Source organism: Bidens hawaiensis, unplaced genomic scaffold, assembly GCF_021521415.1.
Source record: "Bidens hawaiensis isolate Kalapana, Puna unplaced genomic scaffold, B.hawaiensis_p1.1 tig00032824_1, whole genome shotgun sequence".
In the NCBI taxonomy this organism is placed as follows: Eukaryota; Viridiplantae; Streptophyta; class Magnoliopsida; order Asterales; family Asteraceae; genus Bidens; species Bidens hawaiensis.
The window spans coordinates 25,439-50,186 of record NW_027495611.1 but is presented as its reverse complement, the minus strand read 5'-3'; the positions used below and the strand labels follow the sequence as shown (position 1 = coordinate 50,186).

General features: G+C 37.7%; 2 protein-coding genes across 3 annotated transcripts; both read right to left on the bottom strand.

The window, feature by feature from the left end:
• Positions 1-6,641: 6,641 nt before the first annotated feature.
• On the bottom strand, positions 6,642-14,100 carry LOC143584148 (LOB domain-containing protein 4-like). The gene is made up of 2 exons (XM_077066255.1): positions 13,686-14,100; positions 6,642-8,046 (listed from the first exon to the last, which is right to left on the bottom strand). Exons 1-2 carry the CDS (start codon positions 13,875-13,877, stop codon positions 7,717-7,719), a joined length of 522 nt encoding a protein of 173 aa, XP_076922370.1. The 5' UTR covers positions 13,878-14,100; the 3' UTR covers positions 6,642-7,716.
• A 2,826-nt stretch (positions 14,101-16,926) lies between these two features.
• LOC143584149 (uncharacterized) lies at positions 16,927-19,413 on the bottom strand. 2 transcript variants are annotated; one of them, XM_077066256.1, is made up of 3 exons: positions 18,862-19,413; positions 18,338-18,543; positions 16,927-17,182 (listed from the first exon to the last, which is right to left on the bottom strand). In XM_077066256.1, the coding sequence occupies exons 2-3, from the start codon at positions 18,527-18,529 to the stop codon at positions 16,991-16,993; spliced, it is 384 nt and encodes a 127-aa protein (XP_076922371.1). In that variant the 5' UTR covers positions 18,530-18,543; positions 18,862-19,413; the 3' UTR covers positions 16,927-16,990. The 2 variants fall into 2 exon arrangements, with proteins under 2 accessions (XP_076922371.1, XP_076922372.1); XM_077066257.1 differs by having other exon boundaries at positions 18,338-18,535; positions 18,866-19,413.
• Positions 19,414-24,748: the final 5,335 nt, after the last annotated feature.

Sequence of the window (24,748 nt, the reverse complement as noted above, 5' to 3'; positions counted from 1 at the left end):
GTTCCAGAATTTAAAAGCCGGTATGATGACGCATCGTGAGTATACCACGGAGTTCAACCGACTATCTAGGTTGGTGCCTGACATGGTTGACACTGAAGTCAAGAGAATCAAGTGTTATGTGAGGGGGTTGCCACAAAAGGTCCGCATGTTAGTCAGGGCGGTTCAACCTGCTACTTTTGATTCGGCTGTTGGACTCGCGGAAATGGTCTATGCTGACGTGGCCGCGGATGATGGGGTGGAAAGGGACGAAGAGAAAGAGAAGAAAGGGGTCACTCCTGCTAAACGACCCGGTACTCAGTTATGGAACTCCAGGGATAAGAAACAGAAAGTGTGGGAGAAGAGATCGTGTAAGACCTGCGGAAAGAGGCATGGTGGTGAGTGCAAGTGGGGTAAAAGTTCTAATGTTTGTCTCAAATGTGGAAAGGCTCATGGTGGAGAATGCAGAATGGGGTCGAATGCCTGTTATAAGTGTGGGAAGGTAGGGCATTATGCCAATGAGTGCAGTGCGAAGCCAGCATGTTACAAATGTGGCAAGACAGGCCATATGTCAAGGGAGTGCACTGAAGGTGTAGCTGGAGGTAGTGGAAAGAAGGATGCCGATCAAGCTAGGCCCAGAACTAGAGCCTACATGCTGACCCAGGAACAAGCCAGGCAGATTCCGGATGTCGTCACAGGTACGTTTCTAGTGAACGATGTTTCCGCTTCTGTATTATTTGATTCTGGTGCGAATAGAAGTTTTGTAGCTACGACGTTTAGTAAACTAGCTAAAATGAAAGGCTGCCGAGTGTCTGAAACTTTTGTAGTAGAAACCGCAAGTGACACTTCGGTGAAAATAACAAAAATGGTGAAGAATTGTAAGATAGAGTTAGAGGGACATGAGTTCCCTGTTACTTTGTATGTTATGGCCTTAGGAGGGTTCGATGTAGTCTTGGGTATGGATTGGTTGTCGGAGTTTGAGGCTCAGATAGTATGTAAAAGTAAGATGATAAGGTTAAAGTCATTGGATGGTAGTGCGGTGACGGTTTATGGTGATAAGGAGAGTTATGGACTTAATGTCATTTCGATGATAAAAGCCTAGGGTTTGTTAAGGCGAGGGTGCGGTGCCTACCTGGCGTATGTTGTCAACGCTACGGCCGAGACGAAAGAAATGAAGGATGTTCCTATTGTGCGCGACTACCCAGAAGTATTCCCTGAGGATCTTCCAGGGCTGCCACCGGAGCGAGAAATAGAATTTCAGATAGATTTAATACCAGGAGCCCAGCCCGTCGCGAAAGCGCCTTACCGTCTAGCACCGTCCGAGATGAAGGAATTAATGTCCCAACTGCAAGAACTCCTCGACAAGGGTTTTATCAGACCGAGTGTTTCTCCATGGGGCGCACCGGTTTTGTTTGTGAAGAAAAAGGATGGAAGTATGAGAATGTGCATAGACTATCGTGAGTTGAATAAGCTTACGGTAAAGAATAGATACCCCTTGCCTAGGATTGACGATCTGTTTGACCAACTGCAAGGTTCGAGTTGGTTCTCACGAATAGATCTCAGATCAGGCTACCATCAGCTGAAGGTGAAAGAGGTAGACATCCCTAAAACAGCGTTCCGAACGCGGTATGGACACTACGAGTTCCTTGTAATGTCATTCGGTCTAACAAATGCTCCTGCAGCATTTATGGACATGATGAATAGGGTGTGTCGACCGATGTTGGATAAGTCGGTTATCGTCTTCATCGATGATATATTGATTTATTCAAAGAGTGAGTCTGACCATGCCGAGCATCTGAGAGAGGTATTGGAAGTTCTGAAGAAAGAAAGGTTGTACGCCAAGTTTTCGAAGTGCGCGTTCTGGTTAAGAGAAGTGCAATTTTTAGGTCATGTGGTTAATCCGGAGGGGATTACCGTGGACCCAGCTAAGATTGAAGCGATAACGAATTGGAAGACTCCGCAGAATCCGACTGATATACGAAGCTTCCTAGGGTTAGCTGGCTACTATAGGAGATTCATCGAAGGTTTCTCCAAGATAGCCGCACCGCTGACCGGTATGACCCGAAAGTCGATAGTATTCAGTTGGGGAAAATTTCAAGAAGAAGCCTTTGAAGAATTAAAGAGAAGACTCACGCAAGCTCCAATCCTTACTTTACCCGATGGTGATGAGGATTTTGTTGTTTGTGCTGATGCCTCGCATCAAGGGTTAGGTTGCGTGTTGATGCAACGAGGGAAGGTGATAGCCTACGCGTCTAGACAGTTGAAGGTCCATGAGAGTACTTACCCGACGCATGATTTGGAGCTAGCAGCTGTAGTGCATGCTCTTAAGATATGGAGGCATTATCTGTACGGCACTAAGTGTACTATCTATACCGATCATAAGAGTTTAAAGTACTTCTTCGAGCAGAAAGAACTGAACATGAGGCAGAGAAGATGGTTAGAATTGATAAAGGATTACGACTGTGAGATTAAGTATTACCCCGGTAAAGCTAACGTGGTCGCTGATGCGTTAAGTCGTAAGAATGAGGAAGTCCTTGCAACAGTGAAGTCATACAAGTTGATCATGAACCCGAGTCTTTTTGAAGAAATCATCAAGGTGCAGTCAGAAGTGTTAATAGATGAAGGGTTAGTAAAGAAGGAAAGGATTTATGGCCAGCAAGATGAGTTGATGGAAAACACTCATGGAGTTAAGACTAGGTTCGACCGTATGTGGATCCCACGCCATGGTGATCTTAGAAGTCGAATCTTAGATGAAGCTCATAAGTCAAGGTACTCAATCCATCCAGGAGCTACAAAGATGTACCAAGACTTGAAAAGAGATTACTGGTGGCCAGGATTGAAGAGCGATGTAGTGGATTATGTTGGTAAGTGCTTAACTTGCTTACAAGTCAAAGCCGAACACCAAAAGCCTGGTGGGAAGATGCAACCGCTAGAGATACCTGAGTGGAAATGGGAACACATCGCCATGGATTTCGTGACTAAGCTACCTCGTACAGCTAAGCAACATGATACCATCTGGGTGATTGTGGACCGTTTGACCAAGAGTGCTCACTTTCTGCCCATACGAGAGGCCATCTCGTCAGAAACGTTAGCAAGCTTGTTCATTAAGGAAATTGTAACCAAGCATGGAGTACCGTTATCGATCGTGTCTGATAGGGATACACGGTTTACTTCGAGGTTCTGGAAGAAATTTCATGAAGCTATGGGGACGAGGTTGAACATCAGTACGGCGTATCATCCTCAAACCGATGGACAGTCTGAAAGGACGATCCAAACCCTTGAGGATATGCTACGTGCTTGCGTTTTAGATTTTGGTGGAAGTTGGGATGATCATCTGCATCTGGCAGAGTTCTCCTATAACAACAGTTACCATTCGAGTATTGGTATGCCACCGTTTGAGATGCTGTACGGTAGACGATGTAGAACCCCGGTGTGTTGGGGTGAGATTGGTCAGAAGGAAATGGGAAGTATAGAAGTGGTTCAAGAAACGTCTTCAAAGTTCGATCAGATCAAAGCAAGAATGAAAGCCGCTCAAGACAGACAAAAGTCTTATGCGGATAAGCGGCGACGACCAATTGAGTTTAACGTTGGCGACTATGTGATGCTTAAGGTCTCGCCTTGGAAGGGGATTATCCGTTTTAGGAAAAGAGGAAAGTTGAGTCCGAGGTACATTGGACCGTTCAAGATTGTAAAACGTGTGGGTGAAGTAGCTTACAAACTGGATTTACCCGATGAGTTAGAAGGAATTCATTCAACCTTCCATGTTTCTCATCTGAGGAAGTGTCTAGCTGATGACACGTCTCACGTGCCCTTAATGGACATCGAGGTTGATGAACGATTGAACTACATCGAGCAACCGATAAAGATCGTTGATCGCAAGGAGAAGCAGCTTCGTCACAAGATTATACCCTTGGTCAAAGTGATATGGAAGCACCGCAAGGGATCTGATGCTACTTGGGAAGTCGAGGATGAGATGCGCAAGTTTTACCCTAGTTTGTTTATGTAATAGTTAGGTTTCGGGGACGAAACCTCTTTAAGGGAGGAAGACTTGTAACATCCTAAAATTTTATATTGATAAATAAAAGAAAGTTATGTTTAGTAATTTCACGTTTTAGTTATTTAATGTCGAGTAAGGAACGGGTCTTGGGCTTAGTTATTTTATGAACTCGGCCTGTCTCGACCCGTAGGAAGCCAACCCGAGCCTAACCAAACCCGTAGTATATAAACGAAAGTTCTTGACACTTCCACCATTTTTCACCATCTTCCTTCACTTACACCCACCCAAACACTCTCATTTCTAGAGAGAGAAGCTAGAGAGAGAAAGTTCTCAAATCACAAATCCGAGTCCACAATCTTGTTCCTAATCGTTTTTGGTAAGTCCTTCTCGAAAATCATCCGTTTTCATAACCATTTTCGACCTCAAATCGAGCAAAAACTCCCATTTTCGTAACTTGAGTTTTCGGGTCAAAAACCGCCTTGTTTTGGTGTCAAAATGCAAGCTTTTGTGTTTAAAAGTACTAGGAATCGATAGCCCTTTCAATCCCGAGCATTTCCATGTCAAAAACTTCGATTTTGGGTCAAAAATCTGGAAAATCTGGAAAACCCGTGGGTTTCTCCGTCGCCCAGCTTGAAGGAGTCGAATCAGACTCATTCGATCGAACCAGTCGATCGAATCAGTCCATTCGATCGAATGCGTAGATCGAACAAGTCCAGTCGACCGAATAGGGAAGCAACCGAATGGTCTCCAACTCATTCGATCGAATGAGTTTTGTATTCGATCGAATGAGTGTTGTATTCGATCGAACGTGTTCCTATTCGATCGAACGTGTTCCTGTTTGATCGAACGTGTTCCTATTCGATCGAACGTGTTGTATTCGATCGAACGTGTTCCTATTCGATCGAACGTGTTCCTATTCGATCGAATCAAGCCAGAACCAAGCTGTTTCCAAGTTCGCCTAAGGTTTAACTTCGCCTGAAGCGAAGTTCGTCTATAAAATAAATTAAAAACCTAATGGAAAATGTGTTAAGGCAGTTATCGAAAATAAAATTTTTCCAAGCTGACCTGGCAGCTTAACCCCAGCCAGGGGCTCTGCCCCTTGGACCCCGCTAGGGGCTGCCGCCCCTAGAACCCCGCTGCCAGGGGCGCTGCCCCCGGACCCCCGTTCGTTGTGGGTCATATATAGATAGAAATACAAACGAGTAGCAGTAGTTAATTGATATGTGTAAATATTATACAGTTAGCCGAGCCCAGTTAAAGAAAGGAATTACGATCAACGGCGAGCGTAACAGGATCCAGGTGAGTTTCTAGCCCCATTCCTTGTTATGTTTTCGGGGCTGTGTGCATACTTGATGTGTTGTTAATACATTTATCCAAAGTGATAAGTGTATGCCATAGGTGATATATGTGATATGTATGAATGATTGCTTGATGGTTCGTGAACGATCTTCGGATATTGCACGTACTGTCAGGTTGTAACGTTATAAATATGGCAAGTATGATATGTATGTTTATGTGTATGAACGTAAGAAAGTTAATAAAAGAAGGAAATGACGGTTGTATGGTTGTATGGTTACGAAAGGGGTACCGAGCCCTAATAATACTCGAGGTATGATGTATGGTTGTATGGTAACGAAGAGGGAATCGAACCCTACTAATATTCGAAAACATGGGACCAGACCCTAATAATATCTGTGATGTTAGAGACCAGACCCTAATAATATCTGTGATGTTAGGGACCAGACCCTCATAATATCTGTGATGATAGGGACCAGACCCTTATAATATCTGTGATGTTAGGGACCAGACCCTTATAATATCTGTGATGTTAGGGACCAGACCCTTATAATATCTGTGAGGTTATAGGGCGAAAGGCTCTTTAAAACGTATGATTATGAATGTAAAGAAAGTATGTAAGTAAGAAAGAAAGTATGTAAGTAAGAATGAAGGTATGAGTACTTATGTGTGAATGAAAGAAAGTTATGAGGTTAAGTACGTATGTATGTAACAAGGTATTGTATGGTAGTGTATGATTAACTAGAACTCACTCAGCGTAGCTGACTTTTAGTATGCACGCAGGTGAGTAGGATGAGACAGCTGGCTTGAGTGGAGGACACATGGCAGAAGACTAAAGCCTGGCATCTGAAGATCCGATATGTTTTATAAGTTACGTTTTGATTTTGAAAGACAAGAGGAATGTTTAAAGACATGATTATGAATTGATATGTAATGTTTTATGAAAGTTTTATATTCCGCGTAAAGTTTTTAATTAACTCTGATATTTAGAACTGTGTTTATGAGTAAATCCAACACGAAAGTAGGGTTACCGGTAACGGGGCCTTACATTTACAAGTAAGCAAATTGTGCTCGACTTGAAGAACACCTTTGCTAGACAAAGTGAACCCTGCTCGAATCATCACTTAAGAAGACTTCAGGAAGATAACTCTGCGCGATAGGCAAAATACCTTGCTAGATCAAGTAAAACCCTGCTCGGATGTCCAAGTGTGCTCGGTTTCCATACTTAGCCGTTTCTAAGAAGTGTTGAGAAGATTCTAATCTCCTTTAATCTTCCTTAAATCATTTCAAGTCAAATTCTTGACTCAGCAATGTTTTTACAATGTGTATTTTCAGGTACGGTATTTCCTTAAACAGCAGATGATTTTAATAACCAAGTCCCTGTTTGGGAAGTAAATCTCATTCTTTTGTATAAACCCAACATATTCTACATCATATTTTAGCTTTTTATCGTCACGTGACGAAGTTCAACACTTAGTTTTGCATAAATGTATATCACGAACCAAACTTTATATGTAGCTTTATAAACTTATGATGTCCTATGTTCGTGTAACATACAAACTAAACTTGATATGCTGTTAAAAGAACTTATAACTTTTGATGATACACATGAAACTTAGAATAGACCTTCACTTTTCGTTTAGCTTTGGACCCTCAAAAGGTTGAGTTGTCCTTGCAATTTGTTTAATAATTTGTCCGGTTTTGGAATCGATCATTGCTAGTAGGTTATGATAGATGGACCTTGTGTCAATAATTTCACTTCATTACAACAAAACGAACAAGAGAAACCGAAGTAAAGTGCACTAGTATATTTGGAAAACAATTATGCATAAAACCGTCCTTAGTACCATACCCAATCGGGATAGGCCGCCATGTTTCAAAAGAACCATAAAGATAGCAACAATATGCATGCATCATGTTGTTTTCTCCATGTGTTTTGTGGACATGATGATGATTGGCCATGAGCATGGCATGTTTCATCCATTCTAACTTCTTTTCTTATAATTTTATGACCATGATGATGTTCTTCTAGAACCATCATAATGGACCTTATGTTTTTCCATATCATCTTTTCATGCATGGTCACAATCCAATCCATGAAAACCCCACCATAAACCATCATTATATTCCTATATCCACACCAACTCCAATCTTTAAATCATATAATATTTCAACTCCAAACTTACAAGCATAATCAAATATCCTCCAACTTAATCAAATTGTAACACATATATAGAATGGAGTGTCCCATAATTAAAAATTTACAATATGGTTAATCATATATAGTCAACATCATCTTCTTCTCACAATATAGTGGAGAGTGGCATAAATTATATAGATATATATTGTATATATAGTATAATATAGCAAGAAATAAAATATATGGAAGCCATAACCAAAAAACCGACAAACAAAGAAAGCCTCAAGTTTGAGCAAAAAGATGGTTGCTAGTTGCATGAAGACCATAAGGACTCTCCCATGCCCATATTAGTTTGATCAACCATGTCCATGCTAAAAAGGGACCTGGTTGGTGTTTGTGACGGGTGGTGCCGTGATGATGGTAAGATGTTTTCAGGTGATTGGTTGGATGAGAACTGGCGCATTCGCATATGAATCACTTCGGCCTGTGAAACAGCTAGTTGTGCTTGAAGTGCGTCTATTTGTTGTTGTAGAGATGATATGGCACCCACACAACCATACACCGGATCCCTTATCCTAGCATTTGCTTCATACACCATTGAACTCACTGCATCCCCTCTATGATGCTCGGGTAATTCCTACATTTATTATCAAATAAACACATTGAAATTTATTTTTTTAACATTCAATATTATTTACAAACCACCATTAGTAGAGATTGAACCTCTTACCATAATTTAAAAACTAAACCACCTATCCCACATAAACATATTGAAATAATTATTAGATAAATGGGAAGCCGTTTATTTTCCTATAAATATAAGTTTTATTATTATTTTTCTTAAGAAAAGCTCATGGTTTACATGTAAACTAGAAACGGGCCACACATAGGGATCCGAGCGGGTTCAAGAAATATCAACCCCTTTGGGACCCGAAATCTTGACCTAATGTTTATGTTAGGCTGAGGGGTGTGGAGCGCGAGAAAGGGCGCGTGAGGCCATCCGCTCGCGCCCCGGGGCGCGAGCACCACACCACCGAGGCGCGAGAGGGGAGCGAGAGGGGCGCGAGCGCGGATTTCAAGGCGGGCGCAAGGGTGATCGCGGGAGAAGAGAGAGGAAAAGCTGGTGGGCCCACCCAAAAGAGCCGTTGAGCTCGGGTTTTTTTTTAAAAAAACCTTCACAAAATCCTATATAATACCCCTAAATCAACCCATTTTAACCATATCAAACACAACTTCAATCTCCAAACTCATATATAATATCCCAAACTCCTTTATAAAACCCAAAATTTTTTTCCTATATATAACCCATTTCATATAAATCAATTACCACAACTTCAAAAAAAAAATCCAAAAACAACCCATCGTCCCAATTTTTTTTTTAAAAATAATGTCGTCGTACTCGTCTGATTCCGACTCCTCCGAAGAGGATGATTTGCTTCTTCATGTAGGGGGAGTTTTGACCGCAACCGTGGTCAATCTATTGCAAAATCAAGCCCATCAACCCCGACTCCCGAGGGTTAGAGCACCACCTCGTGATCGTGATCGATCGGGTGCTAACGATACTTTGATGAGGCACTATTTTAGCCCTCAACCGGTATACGCGGAGTCGGATTTTCGAACTCGTTTTCGAATGAGCAGGCAATTGTTCACGCGTATAGCGAGTGATTTAGAGGCACGGTATCCCTTTTTTCAACAAAGGGAGGATGCTGGGGGTCTTCCCGGTTTTACCCCTCTTCAAAAATGCACGGCTGCTATCCGTCAATTAGCGTACGGCATCTCGTCGGACGCTTTGGATGAGTATTTACAGATGTCGAAAAGGGTTGCACGTGAATCCCTTCATTTTTTCTGCCAAGGTAAAAAACATTAATTTTACTTTTTATTAAATATTTATTACATTTTGTAATATATATTGTACGTAGGAGTCATATCGACTTACGCTCGGAGATATCTGCGTAAACCTACAACGTATGACATCCAACGCATATATGAGGTGCACGCAGAAAAACATGGTTTTCCTGGGATGCTAGGTAGCATCGATTGTACGCATGTTGGATGGGCTATGTGTCCAACGGCCTGGCGAGGTCAGTTCCACCGTGGTGATCATGAAGGGCCGACCCTCATACTTGAGGCGGCGGTGTCACAGGATCTTTGGTTTTGGCATGCTTTTTTTGGTGTTGCTGGGTCAAATAACGACCTTAATGTTATCGATCAGTCACATTTGATCAACGACCTTATCGACGGGGTTGAACCACCTCAATCTTTTGTTGCAAATGGAGAACTCTTCAAGTACGGGTACTATCTGGTCGATGGTATTTACAACGAATGGGCTGTGTTAGTTCAAGCTTTTACAGATCCAATCGCCGACAAACGGAAGTATTTTACGAAGAAGCAAGAGTCTGCTAGAAAAGATATTGAAAGAGCTTTTGGAGCTATAAAAAAACAATATTATGTTCTGGCGAACCCGATACGTTATTGGACTCGGGAGAGGATAATGGACGTCGTCTACTCGTGTCTTATCCTACACAACATGACGTTAGAAGACGAGGGCAAAGCTATATGCCAAAACTACCAAGGTGACATTCCGCCACAACCGTCCACAATCAGTGATCAACAAAAACTTCATAACATAGCAAATATCAAGAGCCATGAGATACACGGGGAGCTTCGACATGAGTTGGTTGAACATTTGTGGGCGAGGCGACCAGATGATCTTGTATTAGATTAGTTTTATTATTAAATATTATTGTTTGTTTAATTTTTAGTATGTTTTTTTTTATTATGAATTTTCAAAAAAATGTGTGTTTTTTTAAATAATTTCTTGTTTTTTTAATAATACGTTTTTTTAATACATTTATAAAAAAATAAAAAAATAAACCGCTTGCGCCCCCTCTCGCGCCCCTCCACACTAGGGCCAGGGGCGCGAGCACCACAACCAACACCCATCTTATCAAGTTTCTCTCTCTGCCACACGTCACAATATTATTGGCTGGAGCCCCCACTCGCGCCCCCTCTCGCGCCCCCCACACCCCTCAGCCTTATTCAAAATCAAAGAAGACAACTTTGTCTATTGTCATGATTACCTATCGATGACGGCCATTATTAGATTTTATTAATTTCATAATTTTTTTTAACAATCAACAAACTAAGAATTGTCTAAGTACTCTGTACGGGGTGATTCAATGATAAAAGACCACTGCTAGCTGGCCTAACCCTGTCGATGACGGCCATTATTAGATTTTATTAATTTCATAATTTTTTTTAAAATCAACAAACTAAGAACTGTCTAAGTACTCTGTACGGGGTGATTCAATGATAAAAGACCACTGCTAGCTGGCCCAACCCTGTCGTATAGAGCCCTTAAGCGTCTCAAAGTTATTTTCAGTTCTTGAGAAAACCCACCAGCCCAAAGGCCCACTGGTAGTAAAACCAGAACGCCTTCAGGATCAAACTAGAGATAACAAATATCTCGGTCTTCTTTTATTTACCCACCCATGCCCCCCCCCCCCAACACACACACACACACAAAAAAAAAGAAAAAGAAAAAAGATTGTATGTTAAGATTGAACCTGGATTTTTATTGAGAAACCCAGACTTTTTATCACTATACAACATTTGTAAGGACTTTAGTAAGTTCATATATATATATATATATATATATATATATACTAGACAAGTGCCGCGCGATGTAGCGGGAAACATAGATTTTTTAATCACGTATCAAGTTTATGTGTATTCATTGTTTGGTTTGAAACCATAAAACCATTGAAACCAACCATTTGTTTGATTTCACGGTTGATTTTTTTTTCTTTAGCTTTTGGACATTCGTTTTTAGTTTTTAATGGTTCGGTTTCGGTTTTCGACAAAAAAAAAACGTTACTAATAGTTAAGTTCACGGTTTAACTTGAAAACATCAAAACCATACCGCAAACACCCCTATGCAAAAAATTTATTTTTTTAACTTAAAAAAATTATAACAATATCAAGTTTAAATTAAAGAGAAAAATATGCTCGTTTTTATGGTACAATTTTTTTTTAAAAAAAATATTAACGTACAAAAAAGTTATTACCGTTTAAACATCGTGGGGGGAAGTTGGGTTAAAATTGAAAATATAAGTAAAATATGAGTAAAGGTAAAGGGTAATAATTATAAGTATACATTAAATTTACAAAAAATGATTATAATTAAAGGGGAAAAGTGTAACTATTTTAAAACAGATTAAAAAGAACGTTGAGTTTTGATGTTATAATGACTTTTTTTACCCTTTTTCATAGTTGTACTTTGTGGTTTCTAATTTGTAAATCACTTAACTCATGTGTCTTAATTACATGATTATATAGTATAGTTATAGATTTTAGTTTTTAACATATATTTAACATATTTAACATAAAAGAAAAGGAGACAAGAAGGAATTGCCTGAAATAAATATATAAATAAAGGAATTGTTTTTATTAAAATAAAAAAGGTTGATTCTCTTCCGTGCACATACTTTTAAATATTTTTTCACACATAGTACCTAAGAATCATTTGACCAAAGAAACTAAAACGACTTTTGTGCTATTCTCTTGGTTAGAACTACTAGAAACGTATTTAATTTGCATAATTACACTATCTTTTTTTCTAAGAGGAAAATAACAGCTGAATTTTGCAAAAATAACTAGTTTCGTGAAAAAAAAAAAGAAAGAAAAGAAAAAGGTAGTTTATTTGAAGTTCATTTTCTTTTCTAACTTAAAAATCACGTCTAGTTGACGAAACCTTAGCTATCCAGCTTTTAAGTTTTAATATATATTCATACTTGTTTATTGTATGTCAAATTTTGTCGCTTATTTTATGTAAGTAATATTTATATACATGTGTGATAGTGTTTTACAGTAATCCTGTATATATTAGTACCTAAAAGTATCTTGTTTAATATCGTTTAGTTTATAAAACACATATTATTTAATTTTTCTTTCCACTATAAAAACAAAAACCGAAAGCTTAAAATATTAGTGGTGATGGATTGTTTGTTTGGTAAAGTGTTTTAGTCGTTTAATTAGATTATTGTGGGAAAAAAAAAAAGATAAGAATTGAAAAAGAAAAAGTCTAAAGAACATGATGTTAAAATATAGAAAGAAGGGACAAATTGTCTAATGTTACTTGAAATGACAAAAGCCATATGTACATACCTAAATTTTGAAAAGTGTGTAAAGTACTTCATAACCATTTTTTGACTCAAAATTTTAACCGCCCACCCGGCTCTACGCAAGGACGACAAACACAAATTAAGAGACGGTCCCTACCCTAACTAATACTAACTGATTTCATTTTAAAAAACTTGTCGAATATCGGTTAAGAAAAAAACTGAATATGTATGCCATGTTATTTGTGCAACAAGATATTTTAGGATGAATTTAATTAATTGATATTATGATACTTGAATAATGCCATTTAGTTTTGAATGTAAGTAATATTCCTTAACACTACTTCAAATAAAAGAAATCACAATAAAGGTAATTAACTACTTATTTATAATATTTTGTAAAAAAAACAAAACTCAAGACACTATCTATAGCTAGTGTCGGAAGATACTATTTGGAGAATAGACATGAAGGATTCGGTGCCAGAATTGAAATCCAAAAGATAGTGATATAATTTACTAATAAGTTAAAGGCTAAAATACAAAAGAAATATAACAATTATATAATAAGATATATATTGAGAACCAGGTGTCGTTTCAGGTGTGTTCACGGACAATGATCAAGACCCCTGCACCGGTTGGGTGCACCTACGTTTACGACTTAAGTGCCTGTTCGAACCAAGAGTCTATCGTAACATGTGCATAGAAAGTTGTACAAATAAATAGTCAGTAGCTTAACAACAAAATGTCAAAGTCGACGTTGGGGCAGTTTTTTCTCTTGTCCCACTACAAACTAAATGAGTTGGTTATATTTTGACTTTTTAAAAGGAATTAAACTCGTGATCGTTTCTAGCTTTTATTTAACGTAAGATGTGTTAGTGAAAACTCATGGGACGCGTCAATACCATGTTAATTAATGGGATCACATAATTGTCTTTAAAAAATGGTGAAAACAAGTTCGAACATATAATGTCTGTTAGAGAGAATCAAGTGCTTACCATACACTACCCTAATTAGGTTAAACTCGCGTAATCTTTTTGAAATTAATTCAAATACAATAAACATTTTTATATATATATTTTATGAGTGAGGACTTTTCTAAGTCTTATATTGGAATCTTGTCTAAGGGCAACTTAATCTTTTCTTATGTAAGGCTAACCTGAAGCATCTTGTTGACATTGCTAGCACCAAACACCTTATGAACACTAGCAAACTTATGAGGCTCATCGGCTGGGAAGTAGGGAGCAAACACACAATCTTGGGAGCATCTACGCCGCAAAAGCTTACAAGCGGCGCACGGTGCCGCGGCCCCTTGTTTTCGCCCATGGCCACTGCTACTGCCGTCCTTCATTTGATCAATTAACACACGTCAGACTACAAACCACCGACTGCATGCAAATATATATATATAGTGGACAAACAAAACAAAAGAAGGAGATGGGTCGTAAAAGTGTGGCGATGGTGGAGGTAATATAGGCACAACTAGATAACACAAGATCTATGTGGGCCCACGAATGGAGAGTCTTGGATTACACTAGACAAAAACAACCCCTTCCTTGTCCCACTTGGGTACAAATTTGTTACATGGGATTTTGTATAATAATAATAAATTTTACAAGGGATTTTATGTAACTTATTATAAAATTTTACATCGAATTTATATAACTAACTACTTAAGATGAAGGGAAAAATCATAGTGGAAGGAGGTTTAAATCTCTTAAAAGTTAAAAACTATAATTTTACAACTTCTATAAGGTTTTTCTTGCCATTTATAGCTTGAGATACATGTATTATACGAGTAATTAATTAATATATAATTTTCAAAACATGATTCTTAAAACTATTCAAATTCATAAAATTGGTTATTATCCTTCGGTATCATATTTGTGTATCTTTACTCAACGACCTTGAACTGGCGTATTCCTTATCAACTCGAGAGGGCTTGTTCAACATTAAACCAACAAATCATACTTATGTGAAACAACATTTATGATCTAGAAACTTTTGTGCCTTTTGAACCACACACAATGGGACAAACTATGTGGATCATGTGATGACCCTAGTAAATACCGGTGCAAATGTTATAAAGGTCCGCACATGAAAATCATAGTAAGAACGTTTGAATATCATAATAAAAACCTATGGTGATTTTAGATAACAAAACAAATGTGATGTGATAAGGGCATGATGAATACGTTGCTAATACTTCTTATATATAAGTATTCTATTATAATTTCAGATGTAGCGTTATCTATGTCACATGAAGTTGTGTGTTATTTCTGAGCATTGACCATTTGTTATCCCAAACAACAACTAAGTTTTAGTTGAAGTGTTTCATCTTTGGAATCCAAACTATGCATCGTTAGATCTCTTCGATCCCCAACCTATCCGATAATTCAATTTACCACTACTTTTCACCCTTAATCCTTTGGCACACATCAAATACATGTGAGTGCGGTTATCACCTGATATCTAACATGTTTTTTGAATCAATCTAAACCATTATTCTAACCACTTGTAACCCCCCCCCCCCCCTCTCCAAACTCAACAATATAAATCATGACTCTATTATTCCAGCTTTGTTCCAAGAATTCACAAACTTTTTCAATAGGTTTTCTACAATTAAATTTTGGAACGAAATTTCATGAAATAGGAAATGTTGTAACATCCGTCAGTTATCAATATTTGTAAACCCAATTCATTTTGTTATTTAATGAAATTCAACTTGGATATTTTTTTGTTATTATCTATGGTTATCATTATTCAAGTCTACTATATGTTATATACAATTTCTATACAAATTACATTTCATTATTTCATGCTTTAATCGTATTTAAACAAGGCCTAAGGACTAAAACTATCAAACTTCAAACTTCTGGTTATTTTTGCACGCGTAGCAACAAGCGAAGGGAATCCGCGACACACGATACACTTACCATATTTAGATTGTCCGATTTTCCAACTTGTTCACGACATGTGAAGTATTTAACTTTAATCCGCCACGACAAGCGACACATATGTCTTTTACGCGAATTAGTTTGTCATTGACCTGCTCGTTCCAATTTGCCATAACTCACCATAATCATTATCTTTAATTTTATTTACCGATGTTGTCTACTTCTAATGCATCTAGACATCATCTAGTCAATATTTCATGATAATTCACTCCATAACCCTCAATTCAATGTTAGCCTTAAATTTCGCAACACGCGACGCTAGTGATTTAGATGTCGTGCTCAAATAAAGAACAAGTATTTATTAAACTTAAATACCTATAACTAGTATGAATAAGTAAGGTCGTCCCCACAGAGAATCAGTGGAAAATGCAAGTCACGGTCATGTTTTACTAATTAATATTGTAAAGTGGACAGACAATGTCAAACAGTTTTAAAGATTTGATTATTAAAACACGATTACTTTAGTTGTAAAATCAATGTGAGAAAAGTGTGACTACACTTCGGGTTCATGTAACGTAATGAACTGTATAATTGTAACTCATATCTCATTGATAACCACATAGACATGGTTCGTTAAATAATTTTGATAAATAATTACTTGACATATTAGTTTGGTTATGATGATTCATATAAAGTCATCCGAAGAATTGACTCAACTAGGCGTGGTCTACTTAATTACCAGTTTATCTGTATAGAACAAGTTAATTAATTATCAAAGGTAAACGGTTCAAAGACTATGGTGGTGCTTGTTTCTCTAAAAAATGTTTGTGCATACTCTTTTGTCTGTGCCGCACACACCACGCGCAGACATTGTCATCTGTAGACTGTTTATATTTTTCGAAGACGTTTCATTAAGAAAGCCTACGCGAACTCTTCTTGGTGCAGACTTGGTTCATCCACTTCTAAGATATTCAAAGGCCTGCGGAGGGTAACACCTCCATCTACCAACACCCACTATCCACCACCACCACTACTAGAAAACTGGGGTGTTTCCTACGCCACTTTCTGTCGTAAACGCGTAGGAAAGAGTGTTTACCTACGTATTTCCGACGGAACCATGCAGTAGGAATTGACCTCGTCGGAAAACCTTTGTTACGCTTTTCCTACCAATTTTCCTACGTGTTTCCTGCAAAGAAAATTCCGTCACAAATTTCCTACGCATTTCCAACAAAATTTTGTTTTAAAATTTTTAGGCTTCTTACATAATTCCGACGGATCCTCTTTTTTTGTTTTTTATTTACCTACGCATCTCCAACGAAATCAGTTTTTTCATTACTTTTTTCCTACGCATTTCCAACAAAACTCTATTTTTTTCCAACATATTTACAATATATTTTTGAAAAAGATTATAAAAAATCAATTTTTAGCCTGCTAAAAATTCACAATATAAATATTTCAAAACATAACTTTATAAATGTAACCAAACACATTAACATAAATTCAAAACGGGTTTACATTACCAAACATGCACTAGTAAGTTATAAATCCAAAATATTGCAAACTACAACTAATTACTACCGACCTTAAACTTTCTCATAAACTCATCAAATTGTTTTTGCCTCCTTTCTTCTTTTTCCTTAAGTTCTTTTTCCATTTGTTCCATTCGTTGCTCTCGTTGTTGTACTCGTTCTTCCAACTCGTTTCTTGACTTCCTTTTATTTTCTAGTTCTTTTTCCATTTCAGCTCTAACTTTTTGAACCTAAAATTATTAAAATATTAGTATCATAACTAGTAAAGATAACATGTGAATAAATCAAACCAAACCCAAAAACATTGGTTTATCTTGGTTAATTGGAGTGTTCATGTTCCGGTTTGTCATTTTCCAGATCAAACATTTGGTAACATTTTTTTCTTAATAACTAATATCAAACCAAACGCCCTGCTTGCGGTGCGCACATATAATGTATATATGTGTGAACCCTTGGGTCGGCAAAAGTAAAATTGCACTCATTTTGACGTTATTTTACTAATCACGTGAAAATAACGTTAAAAGTGGCGGAAGGTTAATCAGGCATCATGTGGTGGCGTTGATAGCCGAAAGACAAGGGCACATGCACCAATCAGCCGGTGTCCCGATGATTGAGTGTTATGTGTCTTATGTCCAAGGCTTGATTCAAAACTACTATCGAGCCGGGGGTCTCACCGGAAGCAGCCTCTCTATCCCTATGGGATAGAGGTAAGGCTGTCTACATCTTACCCTCCTCAGACCCTACCATAGCATTGCTATTGGTGGGATATACTGAGTACGATGATGATGATGATGATGATGATGATGATGAACTAATATCAAAACATTGAAACCTTAATGCCAAACTAAACCGATCATGTTGTATCCATAGTGCAATACTTTGATTACTGAAGTAAATATCATTGTTTTTAAAACCGGACTGGACCGGCCAGTCCTGCGGTTCAACCGGAATCGGCACCTTAGCTGGTCTGAGTTGTGAAAAAGAACCGGTTGACAAATTAATTATGAGAATGTAACTATTTATATATTATTATAGATATACACTCATATAGTCATATGTAAACTAATGATAAATAAATATAATATATATAAACAAGAAAAACTTAATGTGAAAAAATGTAATTTAGTAATACTGGACTATTAATAAGTTTATAATTTGATTATAGTATTTTAGTTTTCTTATTTTCCCTAAACATGATGATTTTTTTATTATATTTTACATGTATATTTCTAAATAATTAATAGTGTTATCCGGTTCTTAATCCGAGCCAACCGGTCCGACCAGTGAACCAGTAGCGTGTCCGGTTCGATGTCCATTCCAGTTATGAAAACATTAGTAAATATGATGTATCCATAGTGCAATACTTTGATTAAAGTAAATAATACCTCCTCTTGAGACGTTAGGGCACCAATATATGATGCAGATATGGAAGTTGTAGACGGTGTCCCAGTTACCAAGAAATGAGGATCCGCTGATCCTATCCCTAATATCCGACCCCTGCTACCTCTTGCCGCTCTCGCCCACACATCATAATCATCCGGATGCTCATTGAGATCTGGTCCGTGCAACTTGATCATTTCAGTCTTGTATTCTATCTACATTTTAACAAAACAAGGTGTTTGTTGTTGTACAAGTTGATAGTAGGCTAAACATGATGGACCTGAACCCGAACCGACCAGATTATATATTACACCCATAAAATAAGTATGCAATTTTCATTCAGATTTTCAGTTATAAACTGAACCAACCCGATTATGTGTATACCACATGTACCGAAAATTATAGTGTTGGCAGATTTTATGTTTACCAGATCAAGCAAAATGAAATTCAAAACGGTCTTTTTTATTTGCTCGCCCCTAGTTGATATGTTATACCTAATTATAAAAAAACGAAAAATGTTAAAAATAACTTACAAATGCACGTTCTGACTTTTCGGTACAAAACTCAAATCCCACAGAGCTATTAATGTCGAGCTCTCCCGCCCAATACTTTTTTTTGCTTTCTTTGCTGAGGTGGGTATCTAAGAATACTTCAATCCACTTAACCTTTCGACCATGTTGTTTTTCCTAATAAGAAGTAATGTAACAAAAGTTAAAGCACAAACAATTATAATTTTTGACCTAATTTTTTAAAATTAAATTTACAAATATAACTAGCTTACCAAGTGGATGCGATGTTCATCAAACCCTATAGAACCGCCCGTATGCCGAGATATATTGCCATCACTACCCTCTTTTGTGTGGTTGTCTCTCCCACTCGCGGACTTCTTTAGCCATTTTTCCGTGTTCCAACTCTATAAAGAGAAAAAAATATATGATACATATATAAGGTAAAAAATTAAAAATAAACAATAATGTATGAACTCCCTTACCAAACACAGTTTCTTCCATATGCCCCGAGCCACATAATCAGGAGGAAATTTGCAAATAATGTCGAATTTATGTTCTTTGTCCCCAATAATATGCCCAGCTGCCTTGGCTTTTTCTTTAGAATTTAATCTCCAATCACTTATGATGTCCCTAAACCGACCCTTAATCACATTACAGAATCCGTTATATATAAGTTGTTCATTGTCTGGATCCCAACAATAGAGCATCTGTATAAAATAAAAAGTAAAAGTTAAATATGCAAAACTAAAACTACCAAGCAGATATAAAATAATTAACTATACATTACCCCAAAACGAGCAATCATACGAGCGATCGCATTCTTTGGGACCATTCTGAATGTGGCCCAAGGTTCATCATAGTGCTCGATTAGTATTTTTATGATTTGGCTATGAATCTCATGACTTGCAAACCTACAATATTGAAATAACCAAGTATATATGTAACATAAATAATTAACACAGATGAAAATGTTAAAACTAAAAACATACTTATCCCCAATCTTTACAATAAATTTCTTCCCAGAGATGTCCCGAGGCACGTCTCTATCACACGCGTTTTGTTGAGAGGGATGTTCAGGTTCGTCCTCATTGTCATCGTATGCATCTAGACCTATGGTGGCGTGTCTCCCTGAAGCAACAGTGTCACTACTAATAGGACTGCAATCTAATCTCCTAGCATGACTGACATTGTGCATCCTTGAAGTATAGACTGAAGCATTAGCACTACGAATTGGACTGTCATCCAATCTCTCATCACGATGGATGGTGTGCATTCCTAAAGTGTGTCCATGAGTGACAGGACTCTCAAGGGATCTCTCAGCATGATGCTCAGTGTGTTTCCGTTTCCCTGAAATATGTCCATTACGTCCTTTACCACGATAGATGACATGTCTCCCACAAGTATACTTTTGTAGACCATTGGCATCGCCACTACCAAAACCATCCTCATGTGATCCAGCAAGTGATGAGCCACCACGATAGTTATCACCTTTCCTAGGTATCGTGACACGTCCATGGATAGGACGACAACTACCACGCATAAGCACATCAGACATAATGTATACACCCTACACCCTGCATACTTTCATTAATGTAAAAAATAAAAACGGCATTCATTTTAGATTAAGTGGTTTGATATATTGTTAGATACCCACCTCGAAAAAGAAAGCAAGAAAATGTATTAAGCGGGAGAGCTCAACATTAATAGTCTTGTGGGATTTGAGTTTTGTACCCGATAATCAAAACAAGCATTTGTAAGTTATCTTTATCATTTTTCTTTTTTATACAATTAGGTTTAGCGTATTAATTAGGGGCGAGCAAATCAAAAGGACCGACTTGGATTTCTTTTGCTCGATATAAGTTTGGGTGCACATGGTATAAACGTATTCGGCTATGAAAAGGGGTCAGTTCGGTTTTAAACCGAAAATCTGAATGAAAATTAACTATTGATTTTATGGGTGTAGATTAACAAAAAGATAATTCAGTTTAAATTAAGGTTCAGACTTCGGTTAAAAAGGGTTGGTTTATCGGGTTATTTCGGGTTTGGGTTCTTCATGCTCAGCCCTAATATTAACTTTTAGTACAACTTCAATCACTTTGTTTTGATAAAATGTAGGTCAAATACAAGAGTGAAACGATCAAGTTACACGGACCAGATTTCAACGAGCATCCGAATTATTTGGATCTGTGGGCGAGAGTGGCAAGATGGTGCAAGACATGACGTTTGTTACCGAACTTGATACCGGGCTTTTTTATGAAGTTTGGTATACTTGATTAGATGTATTTGTAGTTTAGATTTATATTTTGTTTCATAGATTGACCGTTTATATTGTAAAGTTATGGATTTAATGCATTTTGGTATAGCTTAAATTTGTATTTTGAAGTTTATATAAAGGGATTATCTCATAGAATAGTAGTTGCACAGGTCCACTAGGTAAAAAAATTGAAACCTATTATTAATTTTTTATTAATTTGAAAAAAGGAAACTTGAATTACCTCCTATCTAGATAAAAAACCTATTATTGAAACATAAAAAAAAACTTGCACTGTGTTCCACAGTTTACTTTTGAAGAGAAAAGAAAGGAAAGTAGGAGGAATTAGAATTTCGCTGTGTTCCCTAGTTTCATTTAACAAGAGAAAAGAAAGGAAAGGAAATTAGAATAGAAAGGAAAGGAAAAGAAAGGAAAATTTAGGATTTTCTTTCGTGTTCCCGAGTTTAATGAAAATGAAAGGAAAAGAAAGGAAATTAAGCATTTTATGTGTTCCTGAGATGGAAGGAAAGGAAAAGAAAGTTACACTTTTACTATTATACCCTTTTAGTAAAATTAAAACAAAAACACATCTTATAACATTCTAACTAGTCAAAAAGATAGCAGCTATGTTTCACAACATTTATCCAAGCAGTCAATGAAATCTTTGTATTATTAACTAATTTGTATTATTAATTTCTATGAATCTTTTATTATTTTATTGGCAACTATTGATTTATCGGTCTTAACACTTGCAAGGAATGGTTCCATTTGCTGGTTTAGTTATAATGAAAATAAAAAGGTTCAGTCAAATACAACTCAGTGTGTGGACTTATCTGTTCATACTCTGCTTCTAATTACTAAACTAGTCTGTTATATGAGCATGAGCTGAATTATTCTATTCTGCCACAACTAAGAAACAAAATAAAATTATCATTAAGTAAACTAAACTATAACTAATTTAAGAAACATAAAACATGTTTATCAAAACATCAAACACTTATAAATGCAACTAGGACTAGGGGTGCATACGAGCCGAGCTACTCGATATTGGCATGTGAAAAAGGTCGATCGAACCGAGCCTAAACAAGCCTGAGCTTGAGCCTAAAAGTAAGCTCGTTTAATAAATGAGCTGGCTCGCAAGCTTAAACAAGCTTATCATTTTTATATAAATAATTATGAAAATATAAGTTTTTCTAATAAATAGTAAACAAGCCGAGCCAGAGTCAAGGTCGAGCTTGAAAAACTACTCACGAGCCGAGCCCGAGTCAAGATCGAGCTTGAAAAACTACTCACAAGCCGAGCTTGATCTTTAGAAATAACGATCGAAACGAGCCGAGCTCGAGCTCGAGCTTTGTGTAAGTTAAACGAGCCGGAATCGAGCTCAGGCTAGGTTCGTCTTGTTTACACCAGGGTTGTGCAACGGGACTCCGGACCGGAACTTCTTTGCAAGATATATCAAACCCCGAACTGGAAGTTTTACAAATGTTTCGGTAACCGGTTATGCGGGAACGGGCCCAAGTCTTTGTGGCAAGAACCGTTTGCATTTTTTCTGCACTACTACCTACTGGTTGTCGCACTGCACTGATAGGACAATATCAAAATATACATTATTATCTATTTTTTTAAAATAACATGTCATATTGGTAATATTACTCTGACACAAAAACTTAAAATTTGCATATCTTCACAAACATTTTTAAAGTCATACTAAATGTCTAAGAATAACATAAATCTATTAGGTATGTTCAGGCTCAAAACATAAACTACTGCACACTCCAACAACCATAACATGCTGCTGAACATTCCAAAACCATAATATGCTAAATTCAAAACTTAACATAAATCTTAACCTCTGCTGCACACTAGTTCATGTAGTTTGAAAACTGATCAGCCGACGATCAATCTTCACAGGGGCACGGTTCCAATCATGTTCCGACGGACAAAGATGGGTTGAAACAAGTGTTGAGAAGCAGGTGTGGCTTGTGCTTGGGGCATTGAAGTACTGTATTGTTAAATGGTAGGTTAGGTTTGGTTAGTGGAAAAGGGAAAGAAGCTTATGACATGAGATACAGATGAGATAGGTGAGGGCAATATAGTAATTCTAGTTACATTGAGTTTGATCAATTTTCCTTTCTCTCATATTCTTCCCGATTTGAAAGTAATCAAATTAACATCAAATTTCACTCTTTTTATTTTCCTTTCTCTCCATTTTCCTCTAAAAAAAACTCTGGAACACACCTAATAGAACAAAGAATTACACCAGTGACCTAATTGAGACACTTCTAAAAGTTTCTTACTATTCTATGAGATAATATGTAATTAGAATCCAAATCTGAAAATAGCAAAATGCATACACCATAAAATAATAGCCCTATAAATCAATTTTTAACATACATACATACATAAATCGCTGTCAACTACCCCGGAAATCGAAAGTTACGATATGTACCGATTAAAACATGAAGATAACCCAAATTAAGCCCTAAATCTGAGATGCTTATGATTAAGCCCAAAATCGAAACCCTATGTTGAACCATAAACCAAATTAACGGTGAAAGCCCTGTCTAACCATGAAATAAATCTTAAAACACAAATGATTTTGAAGAAACGTGGATCGGCTCACTGGTAGACGATCAACTTTCCTCGGGTATGAGTATGTTATTTCACCGATGGTTCTCCGGAGTATGAATTCTTCCACCTACAAAACGAGCAGCACCGTGAACTTACCCCTCAGAAAGGGACAGAGGGGTCCTCTTTGGGGTAACCCTCCGGTGTGAGAATAAGAGATTGTAGGAGAAGATAATAATAATTTGAGAGTGAGTAAGGAATTGGAATGTATTTTCTTGCTTACCTCCCCTTGTGGAGGTGGTGTGGTATTTATAGTGTTAGGGTTTCCAATGATTGGGCTCAGATCCCATTAGGGCCTTTTTGGCCTCCTCCTGTTGCTTTGCGCCACGTGTCCTTAGGACACCTGGTGCTTTTTCATTGATTATTCTCTGACCCAGGTATTTCACCTGACCCATGTGCAATCACGTGGTAGCACATGGGTTTTACTGAGTTGTCCACCTTTCATTGGCAGCTGTCAACATCAGCATATTCTTATTCCTTAAAGGATACCTTCTGGAAGGTTGTCTGACGAGCACAATCAAGGTTGTCCTTATCCTGATTTGGATAAGGACGAGGTTGATTATGTGCACGTGTGATATGCGCCTATCTTGAGGATGCGCGAGGTCTTCTCTTTATTCTCACGCGCAGATGTTTCATGCGCAGATGTGATATGCGCCAGCATATGTAATATGCGCCACGCGCAGATGCGCCACGCGCAGATGTGATATGCGTGAGCATGTGATATGCGCCACGCGCAGATGTGATATGCGTGAGCATATATGGTGCGTGAGCATGTGATACGCGTGAGCATATGTGATGCGTGAGCATATGTGATATGCGTGAGCATATGTGATATGCGCCATGCGCATAGGTTTTGGCTTTGTGCCTTCATGATATCTTGATTTCAAGCCTCTTGTCTGTATCTTGTGGGTTGACCCGCCCCGCTCGATGTTAAGGCGGGTACATACCTCTTCAAGCCCCCCCCAGTCTAATGTGTGTCTTGTCTCGCGCGAGCGAGGTAAGATAGATATTAGACTTAATAGTTTTCT